General features: G+C 31.9%; 1 protein-coding gene across 6 annotated transcripts in view; it reads left to right on the forward strand.

Annotated features, from left to right (window-relative positions):
• Positions 1–2,570: 2,570 nt before the first annotated feature.
• The window catches only part of LOC136977787 (protein regulator of cytokinesis 1-like), a 43,147-nt gene continuing 23,702 nt past the window's right edge, over positions 2,571–22,015 (forward strand). For 4 of the 6 annotated variants that reach the window (XM_067273347.1, XM_067273348.1, XM_067273351.1 and 1 more), the window contains exons 1-4: positions 2,586–2,697; positions 18,077–18,332; positions 18,413–18,643; positions 18,809–18,979. In XM_067273347.1, the coding sequence (XP_067129448.1) occupies positions 2,669–2,697; positions 18,077–18,332; positions 18,413–18,643; positions 18,809–18,979 (687 nt within the window). In that variant the 5' untranslated portion in view covers positions 2,586–2,668. Of the gene's footprint in view, positions 2,789–18,076; positions 18,333–18,412; positions 18,644–18,808; positions 18,980–22,015 lie in introns of all 6 variants that reach the window. The other 2 variants (XM_067273350.1, XM_067273349.1) reach the window with 2 other exon arrangements.

A 22,015-nucleotide genomic window follows, 5' to 3' on the forward strand; every position in this document is an offset into this window, starting at 1 on the left:
TCCTTGTACACCTGGTACGAAAACGAATTACAGTAGTTAGAAAACAAATGACTATTAAGTTTAACATATTTGCATCTGTGGTGAGAAACGTTTAAAATTTACAACAGCCCTGTAGCATCCTTTGAGATATACTAGTGACGCGACAAAAGAGGCATTTGACATTGACCGGTATCAACACCCTCGGGATTTGGCAGCCTGCGTGTTTGCACGCGCCGCACACCTACCAGGACGTCTCTGATTCCATTCATTAGCAACTCGTAGGAGCTATTTCACTAAGTGGATTGTTTTAAGATTTAAAGTAAAGAATATTTTGTTATTTTTATGTACGTTTCTTCACAAAGTTATATTTAATTATAAGTTTCTTTAAAAGTATATTCATACAATTGAAGAATTTTTTGTACTAGGTATGTATATTCATCACTCATTCTGTTTTACCAAGTAAGTTTTTTTTTATAATTTCAATTTTAGCCCTTATATCGTGGCTAGTGATTCAAAAAGTTATTTTAAAAAAGTTTTGGCTCAAGACCATATAATGAAAAAGAAAACATTATTAAAAGAGAAAGATCAATGCCTAAATTAGCATAAATACAAATACGTCAACAAAAAAATTTCGACATTTTGACGATAAAATTTATGACGAATGACGATTCTTTCATAAAATTGAAGCAATTTGGAAATCAAAGCGGAATAGAATTTAACATTGGTAGACAATATAAAATAAATATTGAAAATTATAACAAGATAATTACGATTAATAGATATATCTAAATTAATAGATGTTATATATTTTTTCTCAAAGCAAGAATTGGCATTTAGAGGGCATAGGGAATTTATTGAATCTAATAACGGAGGTAATTATATTGAACTTTCTTATTTATTAAGTACGTCAGATAATCTATTAAAAATACATTTAAAGAAGTATACGGTTTTTACTGGCTTATCGAACATACGAATACAAACGGGCCCTGACGCGCAATTAACTGATTGCCCCTGTAAGTCGGCTTCTTACAGAAACACAGCTTCCCTATCATCAAATGTCACGGCACGCCACTGTATATTAGTGCTGTCGACCTTTTTTTTTTTCTTTAGGCAGAGAAATTTTTCAGCCCGAATGGCACTGCTGATAATAGACAGATGTCATCATATCTCAAAATACAATATCCTTTTTATTTTGCTGTCCATAGCCCGACACGTCTTCCACAGCCATCTTGTATTATCTCGCGCGCGTGGGATTGTGGGATCTCTCTTATGACTGGATCTAGTTTCAAGAAATCTCTTGAATCGATCGCGATTAAACCTCGTTTCGGTCGAGATTGAAACGGTCGAGAGAGATTGCACCAAGTCATAGTCCCCGACGTGGCTCACAATCTAGATTGAAATGCTCGGTGCGAACGGGGTATAAGGCTCTAGTTTAGTAGTATTACAGAGTATAATACGTATATTTTAATATATTTTAAAAAATATTAAAAAAAAAAAAAAACAAAACCACTGAGAAATGTTCCGTGTGTTTAACAAGGTTCGGAAAACTGAAAATTTTAACAACGGGTTCAGCCGAACCTGTGCGAACCCGTTGAATATCACCACTGTGTATACCAAAACAATTAAATAAATGAAAATTTGCATGTGTCATTGTTATAATGCGCAAGTGCGAGTACGAACTCTTGGTATAACAATAAAATCTTATTCATTTTGTATTTGTTTTACTTTTTTTAACAGCATGTTTGCCTGAATTGTGGCCCACCGTAATGTTACGCGTGATCAAAGTGGCCGCGAAACAATTTGGGTTGGCCAGGTCTGTCTAGGCTATATCTCCCCGTGGTAAAGTGTGACGTAATTGTCATGCAATAGTAGTAGTACACTCAAACCTGTTTTTGTGCGGTCTTTTTTTGTGCGATTTTTTATATGTGCAATGTGTTTTGTGCAATTATTTTTGTGCAGTACACCAATTTGATTGAAATTCATATACCGCACACAAAAAATCACACAAAACAAATCGCACAAATAAAAAATTGCACAAAAACAGGTTTGAGTGTATGCGTTTTATGATGGTCGTTACACGAAGAATAATGTTTTCCGGGAGGTCTTTTAAGGGTAACTGGCCGCTATTCGGGCGTTACAGACGTAAAGAAAACCCGAAAAACTCCACGCGGCCAATCCGTCCGGGCGAGGCGCGAATCCATGATCGAACTCCCAGTGTTCAGGGAACGGGAACCGATTGGCCACTGGTGGGTCAGGCTAAAGCTTTTACCGCCTAAACCCTAGTTTGTCGGTTGTCCTATGGAAAAATGCTTCTAGCAATGCCTTCTGTAGAGCGAGTCATTTTAAAGAAAAAATTTTGTGATTCATCTAAATATCTTACACCGCGATCCAAAATAATAAAGACATTTATTTTTATAACCGTTCTCAGTAATTAAACACAAGTACCGTATAGTAGCTTTATATTAATTATAAACAAAATTATTTCGAAATAGTGTTATTAAAATATAGACTATTATTAGAATAGTATAAAATAAACATTAAAATTTTTTTTAATACTGTACAGTACATAGTAAACAGTTTTAAACCGATAGAGGGCATTACATACGATAAATTCAAACGCGAATCTTCAACCAATCAGCAAAGCGCTTACAGGTTGGTAAAAATTTCGAATGTTGGAATAGTACTGGAAATGTCTAAAGTGGAATTTACGGAAGAAAGGTAAATTTAAATGTGTCTGTAAAGTTTTATAACCAAATTAGTATCGCGTCTTGTCATTTAATAAAATAGTCCAAGAAGGTTACAATTAAAAGTAAGTTTAATTAAAACGAGAAACGAATTATATTAAAATTCGATAGTCATTAACGGAATTAATTGTATTTTAGGTACCGTATTTTATTACCAAATTTTCTCTTTTGTTAATATTTTAAAACTAAGTCTTTATTTTTTTAAATTAAAATTTAATTAAAAATTAAGTTTTTTTTTTGAAATTTTTAAACTGTCAGAATATTTTAATTTGCATCTTTAACATTGTTAATTTTTAAAAATCCTACTATAACTGAATAAATATTTAGATAAACCAGCAAATGTATTTTTAATATACTTTTTAAAGCGCTTTCGAACCTAATTGGGATCTGCTTTGGGTCAAAACGTTCTATACAAAAATTTCGAATGCTTAAAGAGAAATTTTAACGATTAAATATTCGAACGAGTATAAAAATCACATCTGTGTGTTAATATTAACACTAAAAATAAAAATTAACAATAACATTAAAATGAAATACAAATTAACATAAAAATTTAGCGTAATGTTTGTAACAAATCTCAACGGAAGTAATTGATTTCTATTTGTTATTAATGTTGTCGGGATCGTCAAAAAAAGGTCTTCCAGGCATGCTTCTTCCTAAAAATTGATGCATTCCCCTTTAGCTCAGCTTTACAAATTTCTAGAGCCTTCAAAATTTTGATCTGTTCTGTGTGAAAGGTGTGTTTAATGAGGCTGGCCTGTTGTTTAGTTTCTACATCAGCTAGGTTGCTGGCTTAATTATAAAGATTTATTGGTGTTATTTACTATATAACCAGCTGTGAGAAGATTTAAAATATTTAAGTGTCAGATACTGGTAGACTAAGTGGAGAATGTAAGTAAAGTGTTGTCGTTGGAAAGTGAGTTACTTGTAAGAAGTGTACAAATAAATAAATTAATAAATATTTTAAAAACTATTAATTGATATTTTAATATTATTAATATGTATCCAAAAATACAATAAAATTTGGCACCATAATATATTAATTAATCCAATAGCACTGCTATCTTCAGGATACTAAAAAATGTATAGTAGAATTCCAATTATCTGAGGTGATGTGGACCAATGTTGTCTCATATAATCAAAAACTCAGATAAAACAGACTGCCATGACCATTACAAATATAAAAAAATTTTATATATCATTTTTAAGCACCTTTTTATATCTTAGACAATTTAATCATATACAATTCTTACATTTATGTCTATCATGAACCTGCATTCCAATCATATCACAATGTCCAGTAGACAAAATGCACACATCTTTCCATTATAAAGCCAACATGGCACCTTTTCTTTTGATCACTCACTCGCCTCATTTTTTAGTTTACATGCAAAAGCAACCTTTAGGAGACTTTGTTGGTTTCATCTCACTGTGCCAGTTGTAATTACCAATAAACTAGCAAAAATTTGATTAAACTATTCATTAAACAAACAGATAAATGTTCCATTACTTCAAAACCTCAAGATGACTGTTAGTGTACCAGTTGTTACTGTTTACTAGCATCAAAGCAACTATAATAATTGGGGACTGGAGAACTAGCTATCCACGAATATGCAGTGTCCATTGTCTTTGACTCTTGTTTAAACTTCTAGATTGAGTACATTTGCTACTTCACAAAGCTGGATCACTTTGATGTACAGTACATGTGGAAGTGAACTTTGCTATGAAATGGACAGATAATTTCCTTTACTGTCAGTTCCTTTCCAGGAAAATAGAAAGTCTGAAACTTGGTCTGCAGATTTTCCACTATTACATGAACCTCGGAGAGAGGATCAAAGTCTTTGTTTCCTATTGGTACTGCACTTTCATTGTCAAGATAGAAGATATAAGAATGTCACAAGACTGATTTTTTCTGTCTTGTGACATTCCTATATAGTTGATAAAAGAAGACTGACAGAACACACTTGTACTCCAATAATCTTGAAGTTTTAGTTTAGGTGAGATTTGGTTAGTTGACATTAGTTTTGGTTGCATAAAATACAATGCCAAAAACTGTCTTCAGATCATTATTGGTCACAATTTTCAAGTTGCATGATTGGAATTGGAATGTTTTTGGAGGTTACCTGCTTTTTGTTTTTCAGCCTTTGTTGCTGCTGTTATCTGTTCATTTCTGAACAATTCAAAACAGCATCAAGAAACATCTTGAGAATCTTTACAGAGGTAATCTCTGGAATGACATTGTCAGGAATTCCATGAACACCTATGAAAGATGGTAGTTATAGATTTATATCCAGGCCTCAGCTTTCATTTCCAGAAAGGCATTGCCATTTCCTTTATGGCTGTTGCTCATCTTCACTATCACCTCCATCTTTAGTGTAGGACTGTTTGGCTATCGTGTCATTGTTGAATTCATCAAAATCTGAAATAATTGGTAAAGGTTTGTCTACCAATGAGCTTCCAAATTCTTATGCTTGCTCTCCATTTAGTGCAATTGTGTTGCCGTCACCTGATGGTTCATAGAGTGGTGCAATCGCTGCCCTGTGCGCGTACACACTGTGTGAAATGGAAGGTGATTTACAATGATTTATGTTATGGGAACTTTTTAAATGGCAGCAAAACTTTCAACTTAAAAAGTTTTATATTTTTAAATTTAATTATGTATTTAATGTTTTTCATCTAATACTTGCTATTTTTTTGCATCTTTTCAAAATTTCCACACCATGCTCTATGTAGTGCTAAGGATAATGGGTAAAAATATGTCATGTACACTTGGAATTATAGATGCTGCATGCTGATTGGCTGAAACAGAATCACCATGTGAAAATATATTAATACATTGTTCCAAGTACTCAAAGGTGACTTTACTGTGCATGAGTAGTGATGAAGGCAATTGATTGCCTCAAAATCATGTTAAGTGGAGAGCCAGTATTAGGGGGAAAAATTGTATGTATGATGATGAGCTTTCATTCTCCTGCCTTGGAATTCTTGCATGCATTTTTTGATAGTGATCATTATACAATTCAGACTATGTATTATACTATAAATAATACTTTTATTCATATTATCAAATTACTATATATACTAATATACGAAACTCCCTTCAACATCAAAAACAGCTGACATGAATAGTTGCTGCTCTGCCATCTAATGACATAGCATAGCAGTTTTTCATCTTCTTAACATATTAATATTAAACTTAATACATTAATCTGTAATGTATCTGTAGGTGACAATTAATTGATGTAACTGAATGTCAAACATAGGAACTTTTTATCCACTAATTAATTTCTTAAAGTGGTGTGGAAAAGGTGCCAAATTAATGCTGTTTGTTACTCATTTTACTTTCCAAAGCTATTGACAGTTTTCAATGTTGTCTATTTGATTGTTTTGACTACAGTATTTTGTATATACAGTATATACAGACTCTGCAGATATTTTTGTAACAGACCACTCCTGTATAATGTTTTTATGCAATATTAAAAAATGTGAGATCCGGAAATTCCCCTGAACGTAAAATTTTAATAATTGTTCCCTATATTAAATTAAAAATTTTCCTATTATAAACATCCTGCCTAAAAAAGGTCCTGGACGAGAAAATATGCGTCCCTGGCCATATAACTGTCAACTATCCATTGTTCTTAAGCTGTGTACAGATCATCTTGCAACTTAAGTTTATAGTTAACGTCCAAATTCGTCATATATTTTTGGTCCCGGGAACACCTATGACCCAAATCGCCATCAACCATCGATCACATGACCAATTTACCCAGCCTAAAGCTATAAAAGCCACTTCTTTCCCCCCTCTCAGGGGAGTCTCTTATCATCTGCCGGACCAATGCCATCACAGGTCGTCACCGCTCTGGACTTAAGTTCCAGCGTCACCGTGCTCAGTTGTGACTTTATAAAACTGTGCCATTTTCAGATACCGATTTCCACTTTATGGATATCAAGGTCCTAACTCTATAAGGAAACTAATAATGAGGTATGAACTGAACCTGTAAGCTCTCTCTCGAACCCTACGCGAATTAGGGAATTTAGTCAATTTTTGTAATTGTGTCTTTTGGTTAATTCCAATAAATCTTGTTTTAATTGTTAAATGGTGTCCTCTTTGACTCGAATATCGCTTTTGCCTTATCGTCGACCTCATCTCACCTCCTATCCACTCGCCCGACAAGAAGAGTCCCAGCTCTCGGGACCGAAATCGAAACTTTAGCCATCTTGACAAGTGAAGGGTCAATGACCTGTTGCCAGAAAGGGGAGATACGACTTCCTCCTACCTCCCTCGATCTCCAAAAACTTTAAATATTATATTTTTATTTAATATAGTAATACAAAATAAACATGATTCTCATTCATTTGTCATTCATCTGTGTAATGCTTTTTTGGTCTTTTTGTTTTATTTTCTTGTTACTTTGTTTTGTAACAATTCATTTGCAGTTTTCATCTTGCCATTAATAAGTGCATTCATATTTTGTTGCAAACATCAGTACATATTTGTCGCAAACTTCTACATGCTTTGGAACACATACATGTTGTTGTAGCAGTGCCCTGAAATTTTGTTTATCCTGTATAATGATATCATTAGGTTTTGTTGCAAAAACATCACAGAGGTGGTACTCAAAATTTCTTGCTAACTCAGATAGGTTTAACATTGTGGCATTTTCATAGTGCTTCATTTTCAGGAGACTATCTCCAGGATCACCCATTTTCTTGGGACTGCAAATGCTCTCTGCATCATGCATGAGGTACTCTGTAGAGTTTCTGTAATGGGACACAGCTGTTTTTTAGCCTGAGAAATATCCCAGGAAATCCTGCAAATTTATTAACAGTTCACTTTTTTTCTTATTTTGTGTTAAGGTTGAAGAAATTTGCAAGTACGAGGGCTGTTTTTTAAATAAGGTCTGTTTGTGAATGAAAGTGAGAATAATGCACAATCACGGCAGTATGCATGCGCTTCTGCTCCGAGCAAGCTTGGTGCGCGTTTTGACGCCATTTGCAGCCATATCATCTGTCTGTATGCTGAGCTGTAGAAGTTTAAAATGTTTAAGAAAATTGAGTCTCCTGCCGACTGTGAGATATGATCTGTTATTCGATTCTTGAATGCAAGAAACTTGGCAGCAGTGGAAATTCACCGTCAGATTTGTGAAGTTTACGGTGATAATGCTATGAGTGACAGTAAAGTTTGAAAATGGGTAAGAATGTTCAAGGATGGGCGAGTTAATGTGCATGATGAGCCACGCCCTGGCCTACCTTCTCTGATTTCTGAAGATTTGATTTGTGATGTGGATAACAAAATTCGAGAGGACAGACGATTCACGATTTCAACGTTATCAATTGAATTTCCACAGATTTCAAGATCAGTTTTGTATACCATTGTTTTGGAGAAACTGAATTATCAAAATTGTTTTCTCTGTACGTTTCAAGACTGCTTTCTGACGATCACAAAACAAAAAGATTAAACAGTGCTTTATTGTTTTGACTTGATACGATCGTCCAGACCTTGCACCCAGTGATTTTCACTTGTTTTGATACTTAAAGGAGTTCCTTGGTGTTCAACATTTCAACGACGAAGAAGTGAAAACTGCAGTCGTGGATTGGGCTTCTTGACAGGCGGCAGATTTCTCTGAAGTCGGAATTCAAAAAATTGTTGAGCAGTATGGCAAATGTTTAAACAAAATGGAAATTATGTAGAAAAGTAGATAAAAGTATGGAGAATATGGAAAAAAATATATTTTAACGATATTTACAGTATTTTTCTTCTTATTAAAAAATGGACCTTATTTAAAAAATAGCCTTCGTAGAAAGTATAATTAACTCATAAACTGTCAGAATACATTTGTATTTATTAATTTTAGGCCTGCTTATTAGTTTTTTTAAATGTTTGCTTGTTATGACATGTCATAGATTGTCAATAATCAATATGTATTTGTGGCAGGACTGAAAATTCTTTACTTGTCTTAATCCTGCAATGAATGGCCTGGGTCTCAGATCCATACCAGTAAATGTGCATGTATTTTTCCACAATGCTTTTTAGGTTATAAAAAAGAATCAATTATACTTACAGAAAGTGTTTTAATACATGTAAAAACCTTTCTATCAATAAGCTCAACTTTTTCCTAAGATGTATAAAAAAAAATTATTATAAGATAAAACAGCAGTATGCTTATTGCAAGCAAAATATAAATGTTTTATACAGAGATAAAAATGATGTATGATGATAATGTAATTGTTCACTAGACACACAGCATTAAAACCTATAAATTACATAAAGAAATAACTCAAATAAAAAAAAATACATATGTATACAAAGCACAAAAAAGACTTACATGAATGAATGTTGGGTCATGAAGTACTAAAAATTCTGGGCTTTTATTAAACAGATTATACATGCTATGGAATCTCTGTCCTCTATTCTTTCATCAGCAAGTGTACACATGGAATCTTCTCAAAAATGCCTACCTTACCAATCAAAAAATATACAGTCAAGCGATAATCACTTATCAAAATTACATAGCTGTAGAAGATTCTGTTCAAAATTTTTGAATAACCCTTGGGGTTTCATTACTAAAATGTGCACCAATAAACCTTGTCAAACAAAAAATTTTAACTTGATGACAATGTCCCCACCAACTTCTTGCAGACCTTGAATAATAATTAAACTTCTTCTGCCCGATGACAAGATCTTGACACTGACTGGCAAAGGCAAGTCCATACAGATGCTAATGCCCCTGACAACATTAATAATATGCATCAATGAGGAAATCAATGAGGCTTTTAAAAATTTGAGGAGAAGAAAGGCCCCAGGCCCAGATGACATTACAAATGAAATTGCCATGCAGATCTGGATCATGTTCCAGATCTGCATGGCAGGGAGATCTTTAGTGACATGTACAATGCCTGCCTGCACCATAGACTCTTTCCTAAGGCCTGGAAGGCAGTGATGAAAACTGGGGCCTCTGCGGGCACCATGAGTGTCATTTATGATCAAATTTACTTATCTGTGGTTACCTGTGCTTGTGGCACCTGGGGTGGGCCACAAGTAAAGTCCATATAAAACAAAAGTTGATCTCATCTCAGAGAAGAGCTCTCATACTCATAACCAAAGCTTTCCGCACAGCTCCAAGCCAGAGCTTACAGGTCATCACTAGAAAACCTCCTGTGGATTTAATTAGCACACTCAATGAAAAGCTTCATCTAGCAATGTGGGGAAATGACATTAATCTGAATAATGGTACTTTTGAGCAGGACAAACTGGAGAAACCCTGCCCTTTTTACTCTATGCCCTGTCCTGGCAGTTCCAACAAAATGAGCCACACTAACTAATCCTGCTGAAATTGAGATATTTACTGATGGTTCAAAAATTGATGATTCCGTTAGATGCAGCTTTGTCGTTTACGTTGACATGCAGGAAATACATCACAGCTATTACTCTAGGAAATTCCTACTTCATTTTTCAAGCCAAATTAATGGCTATCAAGATGGCCCTCACTTGGACTCTTGCTAATTACACTTCCTCACAATACATATCTATACTGACTTTCTGCACATAATATAATTAAAAGTTCTAGCTTACATCCACTTGCCTGTGGAATTAGGCAGTTAATTAATAATTCTGATAATACCATTACTATTGCCTGAACTCGGGCTCATCAAAGAACTGTCGATAATGAGTGGGCTGACCATCTGGCAAAAACTGCCACCAATAATATACAATAAGATTAGCAAACAAACTTTGAGATGTCTCCTATGAAAGGAAGTAATACACACTTGGCAAGACACTTGGAACTGTAATAACAATAGTATAACTTTTAAATATATCCCCGATATCAATCATTTTTTAGCTTTAAATTGGTTTTCTTGTAGCTATCACGCCACTCAGATTTTTATTAACCATGGTAAATTCGCTAGTTATAGTTTCAGATTCACTAATAGAAACTCAAGGCTTTGTCTGTCTGCCAAGCAGAGGACAGCAGCACCCATTATATTTTCAAGTGTGTGACATTAGAAAAAGAATGTATAGAATTAAAACTTTTAATTGAATATTTGAACATCCTGACCATACAACTTTAGTGACATATTCATGACCAAAGAGATTTACCTAGCCTTCACAAGGTTGGCCAGAAGACTTAAACTTTCATTACTTTCTGCAAATAACTGATCCAGCATCTACCTCTTGAGATATGAGTTATGCCTCTGCCCAAGCTCACAGCAAGACACTGCGTCTTCACGCAGAATTTATTGTCGCATTCTGTTTTTTTTCTTGTTTATAGTAATTGTGTCATTCTAGTTAAATTTGTATGTTTACTCTCATATTTACTTTTATTTATAATCTACAATGTTATGTACGTGGGAACTACTGTAAACCTATTGTGTCTGCTTTAACTTGATAATGCCATAAGTTGAGCCAAGTATGTACAAATGTACTGTACCTTAATGAATGAATGAATCAGCAAGTGTTTCTGATATAAAATAAGCTTAGTTTTTCAATACTGAATTTTAGTCTTGGTTATGCCGTGTTGAAATTTACATAAACATTGATACCATGAACACCCATTTAACATTATTGTTTCTTTAACAATGACATTTAAAGAAATATACTGTCGATATAAAAACAAAATATTAGTTGCAATTTTATTATATAGTACTATATTTCATAATAAAACATTTATTAAAAATTCATGTAATGTATATTTTTCAATAAAAATTATAAATACAGTAATTGAAAATTTAAAAAATAAATATTGAACATATAATAGAACATTGAAACTTATAAAATTACACAGTAAGTTAAAAATTTTCTAAAAAGCAAAATAAAGTTACTACTGTATAAAAATTTTAGAACTTTCAGTTTGGGAATAAAGAAATTTTTTCTTATACATTACACAGTGAATTTGAAATTTCACACCTTTATGTGAATTGTGACAGTATTGGTCAATTCACATAAAGGTGTAAAATTTCAAATTCATAGAAACTAAATAATGTAAGGCCAAAGCAAAATTTTTGTTGTATTTGCAATAATATAGTCCATTTGGTTCTTCCTCACTTATCATTTTGGAAAGCTTCCAATTGCCTTTGCAGAAATTTATGATGTTTGTGCTGAACAAAATCACTTGCATTATATTTGCCTGTATTATTTGACCTTTGCAGCTTTCTCTTTCAATTAGGCTATTTGTTGTTTTTGGGCAGACCATTTCTTCTGTTTATCCAGAAGCTTATTTTTCAGGGTTATGCATGTTTCACACTGATCTAGCATCTTTCTTTTTCTGAGGCAGTTAACATCTGTATTTAAGCAAATAAATTACATGAAACAAATTATTTTCTTCTATACACTTCAGCAGTATATTATGTATCAATCATCTTCCACATCCATTACTTGGTCATGTTGAGCACCTGCCTCTGTGAGGTCCTAGACGAGGTCTGAAATTGCATAAATTGTGAAATTTTTGTGTTTAAATTATAACGATAGATTATATAAGAGAAAGAGGGGAAAAACCTTGATCTAAACAACGAGTCCCGGGACAACTCCAACACAGGACGAACAATACTTGTTAAATGATCTGTCAATGTCAAACCGAAAGGTAGAACTATGATTCAAGCTCTCGTAAATAGTCAATATAGGAAAACAATTTTGGAAAAGGAGAAAGATTTGATGGATAGGAAAACACTGTGTATGATCATTAAAGTTCCAAGACGTCAGAAATCGTCAACAACGGGTTAAATTATGAGCGCAAGCCTTATGATTTTATCAACAATCTCCGAGCATAGTTGACAACTAGGTGTCGGACCTTTCCTGTGACCCAAGTTGGTCTCAGTTTTCACCTGGAAACAAAGGAGAGACCAGTCAGGGAGTGAGGAATGGGACGGGGGGCCAATCAGGAATATGGATAATGGGAGAAAAACTATAAAAATCGGAAATTCAAGGTCGAAGGACAGTCTCCGCTGGATTAAGCCAAAAGTTGTGACTATTAAATTGTGTTGTGCTACTGCCTACCATGTAGGACACCTCAGCATCTTTGCGATCATCTGCATTGTCCAGCAATCCTGTCTCATTCGCCCCAGGGCTACGACCAAAGTCGAAGTTCTCGCCACCCCGAAGGATTATAGAGAATTGTAACTGTCAATTATCAATGTAAGCATAAATGTTACCAAATAAATGGCTTTCTTTTGTAAAACACTTGTCATCATTTATCTCCTCTGCCGCAGCCCACATGTGAATTCCCTTAAGTTCATCCTGACGCGGATTAACTGATTCCCCCTAAAAGACGGCAACCTCACACTGGTGCCGAGGAGTGGGTTTTCAAGCCCCCTATCTCCACCAGGTCGGCAACCTTACACCTCCACATCACTTGGCACTGATAGTGTAGGCAAGCTCTCAGATAAGGGATGTTTTTTAGGACTCCTTTGCTTTGGAAGCTCATCTTCCTCATACCTTTCAGTTTGAGAGATGGAAAGGAGCCTTTTATTAGCCTGTATATAAAGCAGGGGTGGCCAACAAGTCGATCACGATCGACCGGTCGATCGCGAAGCCAATTTTGGTCGACCGCTCGCAATGTCTTTACTTTATATGTTACACTTGTAACTGAACGCAACGCCTGAACGTAACAAGCAAACGCAACAATATGCATGCAGTTATGACTCGACTCATAGAAAAACACAGCCATTTAGCTTGAATATTTGGTACTGTCATACGGTAGCTTCTTTTCTTTAGTACATGTATTAACAATATTATTACTATTTCTCCCATTATTATTAAGGTAATACAGTAAAATAGATTCCAAATCTGTCTTTATCTGTAGCTAATTCGAATTAATATTGTTAATAATTACTCATGTTGTTTTATTTCCCCTAAATGTGAGTCTTTTGGCCCGTTAAATAATTATGTTGTTTTTTACGTAGGTAGATATACAGAGTGTTTCAGTACGACATGCATTCCCACGATCGATAGATTAACAAAAAATAAATCTAAAAATCTTATATCATTCTTCCATGATAATCTTCAATCAAATTATCAGCCATACTGTACTTTTTCATATTTACGAACAAATAGTACCACAACTTATACATTACAATTGATAAAAAAATTAAATTATATTGTAAGTTACTAAAAATCTATCTTGAAAGATTTTTTTAGGTACCGCCTGTACGGAATGAACTGGTAGCTGCAAATATCAAAAGTTGGGTCTGGAAATTTATTTTTTTATGAGCCTTATATCTCAAACTTAATAAGTGGTTTAAAAAATAGAAAAATAGTTTTGAATATATTTTGCTTATCTACCCATAGCTCGCGGGAGTGCACCTCGTACTGAAATACAGTGTATAAACATAGTATGTATTACACACCTCTCCCTCTCCACTTAGACTATGCTTATGACAACAAGTCGATCGCGACACATTTTTAAGATAAAAAGTAGATCTTATGTACACAAAAGTTGGCCACCCCTGATATAAAGCATTACAAACTCAAATAATTAAAAAACAAAACAACTAGGCTAAAAACTGTAAGCTGCTATTTTACTTCATATATCCTTGACTTGGTAGATTGGAGTTATTGAAATCTTCCTTTATAAAAGTGGTGGAACAAATCTTGCAGTTCCTATACAAATACTCTGGTCTATTCTGCATACGATACACTTCGTCCAAATCAGTTTGGCTGCATAAGTATTACCCACTTGCCACATCTATTTTCATGGAATGAGTAGTAAAAATCACAATTAAGCTTGTAACTTTGACAAACAAACAAAACAAAATGTTAGTTTTGTGTACACACATTTCACAATTCTTTGGAAATTGAATGGAGGACTTTCCTAAGCCATCTTGTACACCACAAAGGAAAAGCATGTGTCCATTCAGTAAACCTTTACTGAAGAGAGATCAGCAAGAACTCCAATCTGAAATGCATTTAAGTATCTGGAAATAAAATCATCTGAGTAATTCTTGAACTTGGATGAATGTTGGATTCAAAGGACATAACATTTTGGTTTATTTGCCCAAAAACCCCTTTTTAAATGGTTATAAAAGTGAATGATTATATCTGGTAAATATTTGTACTAAATGCTTGAATTCTTTGTTCTCTAGTTCTACAGCTTAAAAAAATGAATGTCTGCTCAAGAAAAGTTTTTAAGGTCAGTTCATACTTTGTGAGAATGGAAGATAGAAAACAACAGTAAATAGTTTTATTGAGCAACATTTCACACATTACTAGTGATATACTTTTGTTCTCTTTTGGTTAAAGAGAAAAGTTGACAGTTGTCTTTTTTGTTGGTAGCTTACACCTTTGTACCCTTCAATATGGAGACTGATAAAATCGAAATGATTAGAACTAGAGTAGAATTATCTTTTGATGACTTGTAATGTATCATTTATGAATTAAGTTAATCAAATCTAAATAGATATTATCTCAATTTCTGTGTATATTTAAAACATACCTAAAATATCAAATTTGCTTTGGGATTATCTTCCCTCATTGGGCTACAATTTGAAAAAATTGTAGACCTATAAGTTCCCACTGTTGTCCATCTGTCTTTCCTTAATCTCAAGAATGAAGTTAGATAGATGAAAGACAAGACCAGATATGGAAACTTTAGGGGCATGAGGCCCTGTTTTTTTAAGAGTTTTATGTTCAAGAATGCTTTAAACTACAGTACCAAAAATGTGTGTTTTTTTCTTTTGTTGTTGTGAAATATGAATACAGTACTTACAGGAATAGAATAATAGCATAATAGCAAAGAGAAGAGAGACATTCCCTTCTATTCTCATGAAATATGAACTGGCCTTTAGTCATGTTCTGCCTGAAAGAATTATGGTGGAATTTTTTTTCATCAGAAGCTGTTTATTCGACATTTTATAAATTGATGCATTCAATATCAATTGCTATTTCTGTTGCTGTAATTGGAGTAAATTTTTGTGTTTACTAGTTGAAGATGCTGCTAAATATAACACAATACTTTTTAACACACACTTGACAAAGTGGTGTTTAGCTGTCATATTCCCAAATATTGGCATCATTGAATTCTTCAATATGAGTTCAATATATTCTTGATTAATCTTATTGTTTAAGTTTGAACATTTTAAATAATAATTTACCACAATACAAGTTTGTAACCATCTTATGTATCATATGTCCCAGTCAATGTTTTTAGAATAATCGTAATGTCACATACAAAATCACATATTTGAACAGAAATAATCAGATTTTAAATGAATATTTGTTAAAAGCCAGAAATAATTTTTAATTTCATGTTTAATTGAAAAATTATTTTTAATTTCTTAAAATGTGAAATAGTTTTTATATAGTGGAATAATTTTTATAGTTTTTCAACTGCTCCCTATTAGTTTAAATGACTGATTTAGTATTTACATTTTGATTAGAAAAATCAAAAATTTGAAATTAGTAATCCAATATTCATAGTTATTATATTAATGATAAAATTTGTGATCTAATTAATTTTCTTATTAAATATATATATGAAACTTTCTCTGTCAATTATTTTGAAAATGAATAGTACAGCCACTTTGAACATTTTACTGGTGTATATTATAAGTAAGTTGAGCATGAGCTATGCCAGTGAAGACTAATTGGTGGTCCAAGGGTATATTCAACCTGACAAGTTTCAAATTGCCTATGTACTGTGTGTCTTGTAACCAAATGAATGATTAAAAACAGTTAATATCCCATAGTTGATGATTAATAAGGAGAATCTATGCAAATAGAGATCCATGAATCCAAAGCAATAAGTGGAAATACACATTGATAACAGTTTGTTTTCAATCTTAATTTTAAAAAATCACAAATGTAATATAAATAATCTTGGAAAATGGCATATTTAACATTTCACTTTTCTATTAATCTGATAAATTTCCTTGTCATTTCTGTTTTTGTATTTTTAAATATTTTAAGAATCAACAGAATCACTTATAATAAATTTTATTCAAATAATTTTTAGTATTGCCTTTATTATTATTTACAGGAACTCCTCTATTACAAACATTCAAATTATGAACTTTCAGACTTACAAACAATTTAATCATACATCTAAAATTTAAATTTTGCATGGATTCTGAAGTTCTCTTGTCACTTGTGGAGTGGTGTTGAAGTCAGTTTTGGCCAGTAATAAATTTATAATAAGTAATTAGTGTGGATTTATTTCTATTGTGTATTATCATTTTTCATTTTTATGTAAATTCTTATGTCCCAATGCTGCTGGTGAGAAGGCATTGAAGTTGGTAATGTTTGAGTAATTTCAGTTTTTGCATTTTTTGTAATCTTTTACAATTGGTTCTCCAAAAATGCATTAAAATGTAATAGTAAATCTAGCAGTGGAGGTAAATGCAAGTGCCACTATTCCCAGTGAAACTAAACTTGACACTATAAAACTAAGTACCTTAGGTGGGAAAAAACTGTTTGATACATCTGCTACTAAGCAGTAGTGAGCTGGTTAGCAAATGCAGTGTATGTATTAAGTACATCAAAGATCAAATGCTAACAATATGCAGTTATTCTGTGCACAAATGCACTTTATAGGTTAGTTTTTGACTTACAACAAAATTTCAGGAATATAACCTGTTTGTAAATAGAGGAACCATTAGTAAAATTTTATAGTACAATTTATTTTGAGATGAAGGATGAAAGTTTTTAAGTATATTATATGAAAATAAGATGCTTTCTCAAGATAAAAATACATAAATTTTAAGTAGCATAGTATGTTAGATACAGGTTCATCACTAATTTTTCAGCATTTCTTTTAATTGAACAGAATTATGTGAGTGACCTTAATTCTCACAATCATTAAACTTGTTCACTGAATGACCATATATCATTGGTGCACAAGAATAGTGACACAACTCAAAAAAATAGTTCCTCCAGAACAGCCACTTAAAAGTTTCTTGTTTCCTGTAAGGCTTTGTCATGATCTTGGATTTTTAAAATTTTCAAATCTATTTTGGAAATAAGTATTAGTGTTCGTTCTTCCACATAAAAATATGGGGATTTTGCTATACATTTCTACAATAAACTTGAAATTGGAAATTTTTGAGTTGTGTCACTATTCTTGTGCACCAACAATATGGCATTGCATATAGTGCATGTTTACATGACCTCAGTCTCACAAAGCCATTAATCCAGCAAGCCTTTGGAACAAAGCATGTTGGAAAACTCAGTGGTCAACCTGTATAATAAATGCTTCAGTATAAAATTTTATTATTCATTAATTGATTTACAGAGTAATAATTTAATAAAATTATTATTACTACTAATAATAACAAAAATAACTGATTTAATTTACTAAATGTATTTAAATAATTCAGTTTTTTTCTTACATAATATAAAATTAAAATATTTATTACTGCATTTCTAGATTACACATGGAAGAAAGATTCTTATTAAGATTCCGAAGAGCTTGGAATCATCTAATATCAATTTGGGATCAGATAGGTATACATGGAGAACAGAGAGAAGAGAGGACAAATGTTGTAATGTGTCATTTAGAGACACTTCTAGAAGAAATGGTAGAAGAAGAAGAAGGTCTTAGAAAGAGACTACTTCAGAGTGTAGAAAGTTGTGGTCAAGAGATGCTAAAACTTTCTACTGAATTAAATATACCACTATTTGAGGTTTTTATACAAATTACATAAATTTTATAAAATGGTTTTTGTATTAATGGAAACACTAAAAATTTTATTTTTGTTATTAGCCTGAAGAAAATCTTTCAATTTTGAAATTAGAAAGTGAATTGCGAAATCGTGTAGAAACATTATCTAAAGAACGGCATGAACGGATTAAATCTTTGAAACGTCTAAAAGAGCAAGAACAAAAGCTATGTCAAAAATTATGTATTGCTGAACATGTCTTGCCACAAGGAATTCCAAGTAAAGAGCATCTCTGTGAATTGGAACAGCATATTAAGATGCTTAAAGAAGAGAAGGTAATTTAAAAAAATAATTATTGAATTGTGTAATTGTTATTGTTCAATAATTATATATATAATCAATGTTATATACAAAAATTCAAAGCATTTTGTGATTTTGCAGTAAATGATTAATTTTTCATTAAAGTATTTTATTGACAAATTAAAATATTTGGATTTCAGGAATGTCGACAACATAAATTTTCTGTTCTCAAACAAAATATAATTAAGTTGATGGAAAGAATGGAACACAATCCAGAAACATCACTTGAGAGAGATTTAGTGTGTGAGGATGAAGAAGAATTTTTATTGTCAAAAGAGAACCTTTTAGCAATGGAAGCATTACAAGAAAATGTAAGACTGGAAATTTAAATATTTATTAATAGATTATTTTAACATTTTACAGAATTTTTAACAAATCTCATTTTGTATTATAGTGCTTAGTATAGTAGAATTTACTTCTTGTAACTGTGAATATTATTATTAATATTTTTAATTATTATATTATCAGTTGTCTAAGGTTATTAGAATTAGCAAATCCTGAAACATATAACTTAAAATACATTTATAAAATTTTACTTACTTAAATCAGAATTTCAATTGTAATTTATTATCTTCAGATAAATAGGCATCTTTACAAGCTGTCATCATTAAAATATGGTTCAGAGTTCATAACAATTGCTTATTATTAGTTATAATTATAGGTAGACTGTTAAGACAGGTTCTAAAACTTTATCCTGGTTTAAAATCTTTAAAACCATGGTTTATGTAAACCTCTTTGTAAGAACATTATTTCTTATAGATCTCAGTTTAGATCAGGAGTCACCAAACTTTTTTGACTGAATCCTTCAAGGATTCCCTGAACTTTTGTTGACTCCTTATTATTCTTTTATTTTTATAATACAGTTAAATAATTATAAATGTATCTGAGCTAGTATTAATCTACACACCATTTTCAAAGAAAAGATGTACTTACAGTATGAAAATTTATAAAATTTTGAACTATTATATACATTCCCATTTGACTAATAATTTTTTAGTGAACCATTTTCAGTCAGTCCTTGAAAGTGTCGTGCTGATCCCTGAGGATCAAAATTGACCACGCTGGAGATTCTGATTCAGTTAATGATTAGAAGTTTCCAGACCAATTTCTAGGCCCATCACACACTTTCTTTTCATTGTTGCTGAGAAATTTAAGAATGGATATCATTTGTATTTTAGATGTTATTGGGATAGAATGGAGTATAAGCTGTTGGATTCTTTCCTCTTATAGCTGTCTAGAAAAATATGTTCAAAGTTTTATAATTATACTAGTAGCCTGGGACGCCCCCTAGTGGGCATTCTAGCAGCATTACAAATTCCTATGAGGCACGTTTGATGCACCTAATATATGAAAGTTTTATGCTTCATTTTTAAAAGTTTGATGCACTTAATATATATAAATGTATACAATTCTTCATCTTAAAAACTAAACTTAAAAAATCAATACACAAACAGCAAACAGTATTTCTATATTAGAAAGTGGAGATATTCTTTATTCAAAATAGTTCAAATAAACAGAATTAATATACTTAAAAAATCGAGTATAAATACTGTATATACAAATCTTTATCTTAATTAAAACCTAATCTTAACAGATCAATACATTTGTTATTCACCCCCTAGTGCATATTACAGGCATTCCGTGACTAATAAATTCTTATTACAAATATACTGAATTATTTATATTATTATTGGCCAAATGAATAATAATAATTTATATTGTTAATTTAAATAATAATTTAAATGTTTGAAATATGACACACGATAGGGGCACCTCTAGTGCCCATTTTTGGCATAACGTTAAACGGACGATGGACACGCGTTCAATGGGTTATATATATATATATGATTGTAATCAGCTGTTTTGTAATCAATACAAATTTTATAAATATTAAATCATGCATATTTTGAATTCAATTCAAAATATGCAAAATCAAAATTAAATACACTAATAGAATAGGTCAATCAAGAACTGTGAAATATCAATTATTGATTTCTTGGCAATTTAAAATGGAATTAAAATAATTCAAAGCCAAAGTAAAAAGTTTGTGAGAAAACCTTTAAAATAATTAATTTTTAAAAGTAATGCTACTTTTACTGTTTCTAACATTGGTATTTATCAGCCCTGTATGATATATGCTGTTTTGTGTCAGTTGAAATACCATGTTCAAAAATTGAGTGTCATGGCAATGACTTTGCATCAACTGACAAAGTTACTGAATGACATTTTATATATATATATATATATATATTAGAATTGCTGATTTTATAAAGTTGCCCTAAAACACCTATAGTAATTCTGAATATCTCATTTGACAGATAATTGTTTACTAAGTGTGCAAATTTTATTTCAAATTGCTTCTTGTCTATTTTTTTTATTAACTATAGTAAATTCTAGGTTTTCCAAACCAGATCTCATTTATTAAAACTGAGACAGAGAATAATCATTAGCAAAATTCTATTTTATTTTTATTCTCCAATTTTCTCTTTAGAGAATAAAGAAAAGTGGTGTCATCTGAGAATATCTCTCTGATGACATCAAAATTCCTGTTTAAGTCAAAAGGATTTTTTTTAATGTTTGGGGATTCCTTAACAAGTACCATATCATGTGCTTTTGCTTAAAATAATTTCCATAATTTTTAAAGAATCTTTACAAGGTGCATAAAAACCATTCCTCATTATCTTTCTTCAGACAATATTGAAAACTTTGTGAAAAAGCACAATTTTACTTATTTTGTCACATTTATTGAATGTGTGTTACTAAACTAATGAATGTGTAATAAGCTTAATTTTAGCTGTAAATAAAATAAAGCTTTAAATTACATATAATTTAAAACATATAATTTGATTATTCCTCTATACAATACACTGCATTGAAAAAATAAATGCACTTCAAAAGTGTTACTCAGCTAAAGCTCCCTTTTTTGAAATTATATAGCAAAGTGATTTATTGCTTGCTATTGAATTTCAAAACCAAAAGTGAATCTGTAGCACAATATCCCAGCTGAAAGTTTATACATATTGAAAAACAAATTGGCCAATTCTTTTCAAATTTTTGGATATTATATGTACTACTATGTGCAGTAAGAGTAGACATGAGTCAGCATGAGCTGGAAAGATCTGTCAGATGAAAGGGATAAAAGGAGACATGTTATTAATGTATGAGTAACATTAGAATTAAGAGTAATAAAATTTGTAAAAAAAATAAAACAAAATTATGATAGAGATGGTATTAAAACATTTTTAGAAATGTAAAAAGCAAAATAGTTGAAAGAGATCAGATCTGTGTGTCAACTTCCTAGTGGAGCCACATGTCTCCTTCCATTTGTTTCATCTGACCTATGCCCT

The sequence above is a fragment of the Centruroides vittatus genome, unplaced genomic scaffold (assembly GCF_030686945.1).
Source record: "Centruroides vittatus isolate TY-2023 unplaced genomic scaffold, ASM3068694v2 contig_474, whole genome shotgun sequence".
Classification (NCBI taxonomy): Eukaryota; Metazoa; Arthropoda; class Arachnida; order Scorpiones; family Buthidae; genus Centruroides; species Centruroides vittatus.